Here is a 10,301-nt window from a genome sequence, read left to right as displayed (position 1 = left end):
TTCCCCTCTCACCCCCCAACATCCCCCAGGCCCCCCCAGACCCCACGTTACCATCAGCGCCGCCGCCTCCGTTTTATAGGGCCGGGCAGGTGATGTGCACACACCTGGAAACTCCAGCTCCAGGTTCCTTCCTCCTCCCCGCGGGCCGGCACTTCCTTCTCCGCTCCACGTGTGCCAGCCGGGAATACGGGCGCCTCACACCTCCAGAATTTTAGGAGGGAGGTGGGAAGGGGCGTCCAGGGCTGCCCTGGTGACACGGGACGGGCATCCCCCAGGCCGTGCCCTGTTGCGTCACCCGCACCGTGAGATCACCACAACATTCCCGGGCAGAAATCCCAAATTGGGCAACCTGGGAAGAGCTGAGGGACTGTCATCACCCCCTGCTGGGACTCCTCGCTCCAGAACGGCCCCGCGGCCTCCAACAGCAGCAGGGGGATGCTGGGTTCATACTGGGAACAAGGAGCAGGGCTGGAGGATGGGAAATCCCAGGGACCCCAAAAATTATTCCTGAAACGAGAGGGGTTTGTCAGGGGCAGCCCCAGATACCCCCCACTAACACTTCACAGCAGTAGGACACTGGGAACAAGGAGCCTGGGAGATCCATTGGGACATTCAGGGCCCCCAAACGTCGTTCCCTAAATTAGGGGGATTTATCAGAGGGACCCCTCGATGACACCAGTCAGGGCAGAGGCTGCAGAGCCCCCCCAGTCACACACCAGTGGGATACTGATTTCACACACTGGGTGCTCCCCCAGGAAACAGAGCAGCTTTTCCATATCCACAGAGCTGCTCAGTCCCAAAAACCCCCAAAGGGAGGGGAGTACAGACCCCTCCCTGCCCCCAAGGCAAGGGAGATGCAGAGAGGAGCAGGAAAAGGAAAAACTGGTTATCAAAATATTTTATTTCGTGGGAAGTCGCATTTGGTACCTGAGATTTGGGAGGTTCAGGAAGAAATTGGGAAAGAACTGTGAGAGAGTAAAAAGAAAAAAAAGAAAAAAAAAAGAAAAAAACCCAACAAAAAAATAAAAGGAAAAATCAAAGGAAGAAGGACCCTCCTGGCAGACGGACATGCCCACAACACCTGCAGGGCTCCTGGGAAATCAACTGAACCGATCCCCTGCTCCAAAGAAACGACAGGTCATTCCCGAGGGGACTGAGGCAGGAATATATATATTTTTTTCCTGGGGGAGGAGGGGCGTTGCCAGCAGTTCACAGCAGTTTTCGGCTCTCTCGGCACACGGGACTAGAACTGCATTGCTGAAGACACTCAACACACAGCAGGGCTAACTAGGAGAATACAACTCGAGGCTAGCAAAGAGGAGAGGGGACACAGGAGAAGTGGGAGCACCCCACAGGGCTGGAGTCCTCTGTGCAGAATTTACACGGCTCCGGCGCCCTCCCGGAGCCATTCGTCGCGGGCCTTCCCGGCTGGACAAAACTTCCTTAATTTTTTTGTTTTGTGTGGGTTTTTTAAAAAGAACCGCGGCCAAAATGAAGACAGGAACTGCAAAATCCCAAAGCAGCCGCTTTTTCCACTATTTATAAAAACATCAACAGTCACTACGGGGCACGGCCCACTATACTTTTCCCGGGATTTTGGCCCGTTTGCGGGCGATGGCGTCTTCCACCGCCTTGAGCTGCTTCAGGAGCTCCTCCCGCCGGGACAGGGTGCTGGATTTGCTGCCCTTGGCGGCCGCGGGGCCCGGCTCCGAGCCCTTGCCCGGGACACTCGTGACTTTGCTGGAGCTCTTGGACTGAGGGGACAGCTGGCGTTTCCTGCAGGGAGAGAGGGAGATGGGAGTGAGATGAGCTGGGAACAGCCCAAAGGCATCGGCTGCACGGGAATCCAAGGTGCAACTGAGCCCCACTGTCCACACTAAACCATACTGGAATCATGGAATTTGTGTTGGAAAGGACTTTAAAAATCATCTCTTTCCATGGGCAGGGACACCTTCCACTGTCCCAGGCTGCTCCAAGCCCCAGTGTCCAGCCTGGCCTTGGGCACTTCCAGGGATCCAGGGGCAGCCACAGCTGCTCTGGGCACCCTGTGCCAGGGCCTGCCCACCCTCACAGGGAGGAATTTCTCCCGAATTCCTGAGTTAAGCAGAGTATCAGGAAGTGCCACATGTAGCACATCGTTCCAGGAGCAGGTGGGAGAAAGAGGTTGGAGAAAGGAGGCCTTGGGTTGAAAACTGGCTGAAAGAGTAAAAAACCAGCTATTCCACAGGGATTCCCAGATTCCCAGGATTAAACTCGGCGCCAGCTCGTGGCTGCAGGGAGCAGCTCCCTGTGAGACACAGAGGGGAGAGGAGCCCTGGAGCGTCCCCCCAGTCCCAAATCCTTCAGCCCCTTCCCTGTGATGTTTGCCCCCAGAGATCGTCGGAGAGGTGGAAAAAGGCAAAGCAGCAGCATCTGCTGAGGGCAGGGAGGACTGAGGGAGCTCCAGGTGTGTCCCACATGTTCCACAACCCTCCAGCCCCCGGAGCCACACAGCCAGCCCTGCACTGGGACATTCCCAGTGCTGCAGCGGGCACAGCTGGGCTGAGCTGGTCACTGGTCAGCTGCACGGGAAGGTGCAAAGGCAGGGCTGTCCCTGCCCTGCCCCGTGCAGGGGACACCCTGAACACAGCACAGCAGCAAGGGGAGCAGCTGGGGGTGTGCCAGGCTGGGAAAAGGGGAATCGGGCACTCCTGTCCAGGAGGAGCTGGGCAGGGGAAAGGGGTTGTACTCTGTTGCTCGTTAACAGCACGCTAATGAGCTGCAGGGGCACGGGCTGAGCTCACTCCTGACCCACTTGGCTGCTGGTGCTCCTGCTCTTCTCCCAGCAGCAATGGCCCAGCTGGAGGCTCTGCACGAAGCCCTGGCACCGCTGGCACCCGCCCAGGCAGCTCCGTGTCCTTCATGTGTGCTCCACGGCAACTGGAACTGCCGGCCTGGGAGAGCCTGGGAGGCGCTGGGAGCGGGGCTGGAGCCCCTGGAGGAGCAGGGCTGGAGCCCCTGGAGAGCTGTGTGGCCCGGGAGAAGCAGCAGCACTCACCTGTCTGCCTGTGCGGGGGAAGGTTTCGGGTTCTGACCCCGCTGCCGCTCCTGTTTGGGGGACGAGAGTCTTCCGGTCGCCTTCCTATCGCGAGAGCCTGGCGGGAGAGGAAAAGGACATTCCTTCATTTTCCTGCTTGCCACCAAGGCACAGGTCACCCCCTGCCTGCAGTGATTGACCAGATGATGCCCCAAAAAAAGCCAAGTTCAGCAGCAGCTGGAAGAACCTCACTGTTGTGCCCCCCACACCTCAGGGGGAGCAGAGAAGCCAGTCAGGGCTGTGCCCCACGGTCACCTGGACACACCACCTTCCACTGCCCCTCCTCACCTTCCAGCTGCTGGAATAAGGCTCTTCCATGGCATTTGGTGCCTGCAGAGCTGCTGGCTCTGCCCTGGTGGCTCACAGGCTGTGCTGGCTCCAGGAGGGACAGGCGAGGGCAGCTCTGCTGCTTTCAGAGCCAGCGGCACCCCCGTGTTTGTTCAGCACAGCTCAACTGCCAGGACCTGCCCCAGCAGAGCTGCCCTGGGCACTCAGGGATGCTGGGGAGCAGCTGGGTTATCCCAGGAACAGACAGGGAATTCTACCTGGAGGGCAGCCTGTGGACCTGCTGCCCTGCACTGACCTCAGCTGGAGCAGCACTGCGGGAAGCAAAGGTGCCCAGCCCCTGGTGGCAGCAGCCCCTGTGTGTGCCAGGGCAGCCCTCTGCTCCTCAGGATGCACACTGGGACAGCCCCAGCCCACAGGCCCAGGTTACAGAACAGCTGACACACTCAGGCCACCACCACTGACCAGTTTGGTGCTGGGATGCCGAGGGGCTCAGTCCCAACTCAGCCAAGGGCATGTTTGCCACCGGATTTGGAGTTCCATGGCTTCGACTCCCCATCCCTGGAGTGTTCAAAGCCAGGCTGGATGGGCCTTGGAAGGTGTCCCTGGTCTTTGCTCCCTTCCAGCCCAAACCAATCTGAGCTTCCATGATTTGCTACAGCTTAAAAACTGGTAACACAGAGACAACGAAAAGCAGAGGATGACATCGATGCCTCCCTAGAAGCTGTGCTGGCCTGGCCCTGTCGCTCGTGTGTGAACCAGACCCCAGTGAACTTCAACCTCAGGCAGTCCCTCGCAGGCTGCCCTTGCAGGAGGTGAACGTTGCAGGTTATTAGCACAGAGCTGCTGCTGGCTGGCACCCAGAGTCAACAGGATCCACCTACAGCTGAGCCACCAGGGAAAACAACATCACGTGGCAGCTCCGACGTCACCAGCCGCCACCTCTGGCTGCCAGCTGTCCCCCACCCCCTCTGCCCCTTGGCAGCCACAGCAAAGGCTGGAGGGTGGCACTGAGGTCCCTCTCTGTGGCTGCCAGCTTGGTTTTCCCAGCTGTTCCTGCTGCTGGGGAGGATTGAGGCCCAGGAGAGCACTTGGAAAGCCCAGGTCTTTCTAAACATCCAGGGCAGAGCGGGTTGCCCGAGGTGGGGCAATCAGCTCATTTCCCGGGATGGTGATGCAGGCAGGGATTGCATCCCTGCAGCCCGCGCTCCCTTTCGAAGCACCGTCACCAGCGCCGGGGTTCGGGGCTGGCAAAACTCCGGGATGCACCAAAGGGAACTCCTGTGACTTGGAATCACGGAATGGGTGAGGTCTGGAAGAGAACTTCACATCATCCAATCCAAGCCTTAGCCCAGCACCACCATGGGCACCCCAAGTGCCACATCCCCACCTTTTTGAACACTGCCAGGGATGGGGACTCCCCCACTGCCCTGACAGTCTGTTCTAATCCTTTCTGGGAAAAAAATCTTTCCTAATATCCAACCTAAACCTGATTTCCACAGCCACATCCCAGGCCAGCAGCAGCGAGCAGGAGGCCATGGGGTGGATGAGTCAAAGCCAAGGGGTTATTTTTTTTGGAGAAGACTTCCAGGGACACAGGGGAGCCTCACTAGGCACAATGTGGGCACACCTCTGCTTGCATTTTTGCAGCAGGATGGTCAATATACCCCCTTTATCTGGCGGCAATCCCACTGTGAGGTTTTGGAAGGACTGCAATGGATCTTTCCAGCTGCTGGAAAGCAGGAGCCTGGGCTGGCTGATGCCTCACCTCTGTCAGGTGACAGGTTGGCCCGTTTGGCTGGAGGAGAGGTCGGCCTCTCTTTGTCTGCTGGCTCGTATCTCTTCCTGCTTCCTTTGTCAGCTGCCTGCAATGGAATTAAAACAACAGAGCTGAGCAGCCACTTCCCTCTGGAGAGGGAAACAGGCACAGCCATCCCCTGGGATGTGCTGCCTGGCTCCTGCTAACCCCTTTCCCAATGAACTCTGCACACACCAATCCCAGCCATTCCCGAATCCACGTAGCTCCCAACCACCGGAAGCCAACAGCAACACTCCCCTGCACTGGGGCTAACGCTGCACTAATTTCAGCACAGGAACGGGACAACAGCAGCTTTTTGGGATGTTTTTTTGTCCAGCAGCACCAAGGATAGCAGATGTGAAGCAGGCATGTGGAGCCGTGCCTTTTTGCAGGCTGTCATGTATCACTGCACACTCCTCCCTCCGGAGCAGCTTCCTGCCTCTGATAAAGCCTCCTCACGTCAGAGCACAGGGAAGTAGAAAAATCTGCAGCCTCAGACTGCGCTGGGGAATTTGGGCTGGCAGAGCAAAATATCAAAAACAGGAACCTGCCCACGTGATGGGGCCAACACCCTGCCCCGGCACCAAACCCCACGAGGCCCAACTCCCCCACATGCTGCGGATTGGGATCTGCGCCGAGGGCTCCAAACCGGGGCAGCAGGATCAGTGGCAAGGGGAAGAGCCAGGTGGGCACCCTGGCAAACTGAGGCTCTCGCCACTTGCCCCTCTGGGCTCGGTGCCTGGCTGTTCCCAGCCCGCTCTGGCGTGGCACAGGAAGTGTGCCCGGAGCATCTCCCAGTGGGAAAGGCCCCGGCACACGCGGGACCTTCGAGCAAGCGGGGAAGAGCCTTCAGGAATGTGCCCCAGGGAAGCCGCCAACACAGTCCCAAAGTGAAGCCACCACAGGGTGTGTGCTGCCAGACTGGTTCTCTGTGCCACCCTCCAAGCCAGCCCCAGACCTTCCCGGCTGAGCTCATCCCAACAGCACTGAGCCCGGAGTTCCCCTCCCGCTGGGATGCATCCCCTGCTGCTCAGGCCCCTGGGAGCAGGGAATGCCAGCCACCAGGGAATGCCAGCCACCAGGGAATGCCAGCCACCAGGGAACCTCACCTTGTTCAGGAGCGTCAGTTTGATCTCCTTGTGCCCGCTGAAGCCGCCCTGCTGCGCCTGGGGGGCCGAGGGCTGCTGGCCCTGGGGCACCTGCTGGGATTTGCTTCCTGGGGTGGGCTTGGCTGATTTCAGGAGCTGAGCGGGCACATCCCGTTTCCTCTTCTCCTCTTTAGCACTGTCTTCTTTTTTTGACTTTCCTGTAGGGAGCACAGAGCACAAGTGGTGACTTGGGAATGATTCCTGTTGCCTGCTTGCCCTTTGGGCAAGAGGACGCTGCTCCAGGGATGGGAAAATCCCACAGCAGTAACTCAGCACGTGGCTCCGAGGTTAAGGGACTCAGGAAACCAGAATTTCCACAGAGAGGAACACAAAAGACAAGGAACAAAAGGCTTTTGCCACCAACTCTGCTACGGTCTGGAACGAGCAGAGGAAGAGCAACGTGATACTGGAGTTGTCCAGATTTACGTCACCTTCCAAGGGTGAAGGAGAATGGGGTGAGGGAGAGGCAGAACTGCCAGGCAGGAAAAGGGATGAGACAACCAGAGGCACAGGGATGAAAGGATGTGGACGTAAATTTGCTCCACAGCCTCACCGCACCTCTGGGCTCCTGTGTTGCCTCTGCTCAGTGATCTTCCCGGAGCCCGCAGTATTCCCAGGGAAGGATCTCTGCTCTTCCCTTCTTTTCCAAAGACTCCCTAGAGGAATAAAACCCCACCAAAGCAGGTAGCTGTACCTTTCTTCTGCTGGGCCGGGGTGGGGGAGCGGGAGCTGGCCGAGGACACGGGGCTGGCCAGGTCCGCGTACATGTCCTCGGAGTCGGCGCTGCGCACGGAGCTGCTGCTGGACGAGGCACTGGACACGGAGGAGACGCTGCTCACGCTCAGGGACCTGCGACCAACCAACAGGCAGGAAGGCAATGAGGCCTTTTTTCATTGCCAGGCATGGCTGGGTGTTGGGAAGATCAACAGGCAATGATCAGGAAGACACACAAAGGCTGTGCGTCCTGGGGTGCTGCTGGTAGGAAAAATCCCAAAGCTGTGGGATGCAGGCCTAGAAAGTAATGTTTATTTATAGCCAGGATTAGGGCAATGTGTAAACAGGTCACTGTTTGCCCAGGAAAACAAGGAGTGAAAGCAGGGAGTGCACTGGCACATCCAGGTCAGTGTTACAGCTCAGGGCAAAGGTTCCCTGGCAAGGTTTCTGCTGTTGGCACACATCGACTGTCACGACTGGCAACGACAGGGAGATGCCTCCAAGATGGGTATTTCCTACCAATGCCTACCCTGGGAAGTGTTCAAGCCAGGCTGGACAGGGCTGGAGCAACCTGGTCTAGTGGAAGGTGGCAGAGAGTTGGACTGGATGAGCTTTAAGCTCCCTTCCAAGCCAAACCATCCCATTCCATGAATATTCAGGAGCCTCTCCAGCCTGTTCCACACCCCGACCTGCTCTGCCAGCAAGGCCCAGGCTCCCTGGCTGGAAGCTGGATTGGGATGACTGAAGGAGCTGTGGCAGCTTCAGCACAGACCAACCCTCTGCAGCCTCTACCCCCTGGCACCACGATGGAGCTGAGTTCTGAGAGCTCTCATGGATTGCTCCAGTGGGGCCAGGATGAGCCAGAAACTCCTTCTCCAGGCTACCAGGATGGCCCAGCACACCTGGTGTGGGCACACGGTGCATTTCCCACATTTCCCCCTTCCCACAGGAGCAGCACAGCAGCCCCAGGGTGCTCACACTTCCCATCCATGGCCTGGTGCTCTCTGAAGCTCTTGCATCACCCCTGGCTGAGCTGATGAATGTGACAAGCACGGAGTAAACAAGCCGGGATTTCCATAAAGTAACACGGACGCTGAACCTCGGAGCTCCACAGAGTTCACCGATGGGAATTTGCAGCTGCTCTGAGCCAAATCCTGCTCCATCCCCTGCTTTTACACCACAGGACTACTGTGACATCCGTGTGCCAGGGAAGTGCTGTGTTTCAAGGCTCTGCCTGTGAGGATTTGGGGAATCCTCTGGGTGAAGAGACGAAAGAAACCTGAAGGAATGACTTGAGAGTGGTTTGTTTCTCTTTGCTGGAAGGAGTTTGCTCTTTACACATCCCACAGACCAACAGGCTGGGAACTATTCACTTGGGGCTAAACACAAAGGAACTGGCCCTGCAACTCTGGCAGCAAAGGAAAAATATCATTAGCTGAGCCTTTTAGGGATTTTCTGACCTACCTCTCCTGACAGGCCAAGCATGTCCCCTAAGGACACACAGTAACCAGAGGTAGGAGAGGCTCAGGAGAGCCAAGCTCCATAGCCTGAAACTGTTCATTTGTCAATTAATTAGGATGTGGGATCACCCTGGCCAGAAGGAGCTGTTCTGGTCACCACTTGGGTTAAATGGGTGCTTGGACACACATGACAGGATTATTTCCTTGAATAAACCACAAGGGAAATATATCAGAGAAACATGGAATGGTTTAGGTTGGAGGAGACCTTAAAGGTCACCCAGTTCCAACCCTGACACCTTCCACTGCCCCAGGCTGCTCCAAGCCCCAGTGTCCAGCCTGGCCTTGGACTGGGATCCAGGGGCAGCCACAGCTGCTCTGGGCACCCTCACAGGGCAGCATTTTTCCCAAACATCCCATCTAAATATCCCCTCCTTCAGTTTAAGGCCATTATATCTTGCTCTATCTCTCCATGCCCTCTTCAACACTGCATTCCCACCACAATTCAGGAGTTGGGATCCAGTCTTGTCCCACCTCCCAGGCACCCACAGCTGCTGCTGCTGCAGCTACAGAGAGTTTTCCGTGCAAGAAACCAAACCAGTGAACAACAGCCACAGTCTCTGCTGTTAAACAAAGGTCACGAAGGGTCAGGGCTGTACCTGGATTTCCTGGACCCAGAGGGAGAGTGGGAGACTGAGGCAGAGGATGATCTGGAATGAGATCTGGAGAGAGACCGGGACAAGGACCTGGATCGGGAGCTGGACCCGCTGTAGCTGCTGGCACTGCCACTGATGCTGCCACTGATGGTCCTCCTGCAGGACAGCAAACACCCCTCACAGAAAGGGAATTGGAATGGGAAAGAGAGAGAGGGAGGGGGGAAAAGCCCACGAGAAAGCAGAGATTTGCTCAGCACCCCCTGACTGATGCCCGGCCCTCCCTGAAGGGTGATCGGCCCCTTCCACCACTTCTCCCAGTTTATGTCCTGGGAATGATGTTCTGTGGTGGGCAGTATCGCTGTGGCCAGTGTGGGTCAGCTGCTGACCCTCCACCACATCAGATCTGTGTGGGACCAAACAGATCCCACACATTCCTTTTTCCTCACTGTGCCACCTCCACAACCAGCAGCTCTCAAAAATGTCTTTTTTTTCCCCACTCCCACTCTGATTTTAACACATTTCCCATATTCCACCTATTCCATCCTTCCCCCAGCCTCCAGAGGCACGAGCCACTCATGGTAAGCCAGGAACATTTCCCCCAGCTCTCTTCCCCTTTTCTCCCTGCCCCAGGAGATGGATTTCTCCTTTAACGCGGGCACTCGGGACTCTGGGATTTGCTGGATCTTCCAGGAGAAAGAAATGCAGGATTTGCTGGATCTTGCAGGAGATCAAGCCTCACTCCACCCCCCAGCTCTCTCACCTCCTGGGTGGAGTCCTTGTCTGACGTTCCTTCCTCCTGGCTTCCCGATTATCCCCTGGCTTGGCTGGCTCCGGGGCTGCTGCCGTGACTTTCGTGAGCGGCTGAGGGACTGGGAGGGCAGTGAGTTTCTTCACAGATTTCTCCCTGGAAAAAGGACAATTTTCAGGGGTGTGATCCCAGGGGGTGGGCACAGACCACGGACATCCTCAGAAATGATGTGCCCAGGTTTGCTGTTGTTTAATATTCTAGAGATTATGGGATCCTGGAATGGTTTGAGCTGGAAGGGACCTTAAAGCTCATCCCACTCCACTCCATACCATGGGTAGGGACACTTGCCACTATCCCAGGTTGCTCCAAGCCTCGTCCAGCCTGGCCCTGATGTGATTCCTGTAGCTACAAACACTTGG

At 57.1% G+C, this 10,301-nt stretch overlaps 1 protein-coding gene across 1 annotated transcript in view; it reads right to left on the bottom strand.

The window, feature by feature from the left end:
• Positions 1 to 1,151: 1,151 nt before the first annotated feature.
• Positions 1,152 to 10,301, bottom strand: part of ZC3H18 (zinc finger CCCH-type containing 18) — a 42,460-nt gene continuing 33,310 nt past the window's right edge. The window contains 7 exon segments of the mRNA XM_017741400.1: positions 1,152 to 1,776; positions 3,038 to 3,134; positions 5,130 to 5,226; positions 6,269 to 6,465; positions 7,002 to 7,156; positions 9,138 to 9,290; positions 9,895 to 10,038. Coding sequence (XP_017596889.1) covers positions 1,578 to 1,776; positions 3,038 to 3,134; positions 5,130 to 5,226; positions 6,269 to 6,465; positions 7,002 to 7,156; positions 9,138 to 9,290; positions 9,895 to 10,038 — 1,042 coding nt within the window. The 3' untranslated portion in view covers positions 1,152 to 1,577.

Source organism: Corvus brachyrhynchos, unplaced genomic scaffold (assembly GCF_000691975.1).
Source record: "Corvus brachyrhynchos isolate BGI_N302 unplaced genomic scaffold, ASM69197v1 scaffold365, whole genome shotgun sequence".
NCBI lineage: Eukaryota > Metazoa > Chordata > Aves > Passeriformes > Corvidae > Corvus > Corvus brachyrhynchos.
The sequence above is the reverse complement of the archived record's forward strand: the minus strand, read 5'-3'. Positions and strand labels throughout refer to the sequence as shown.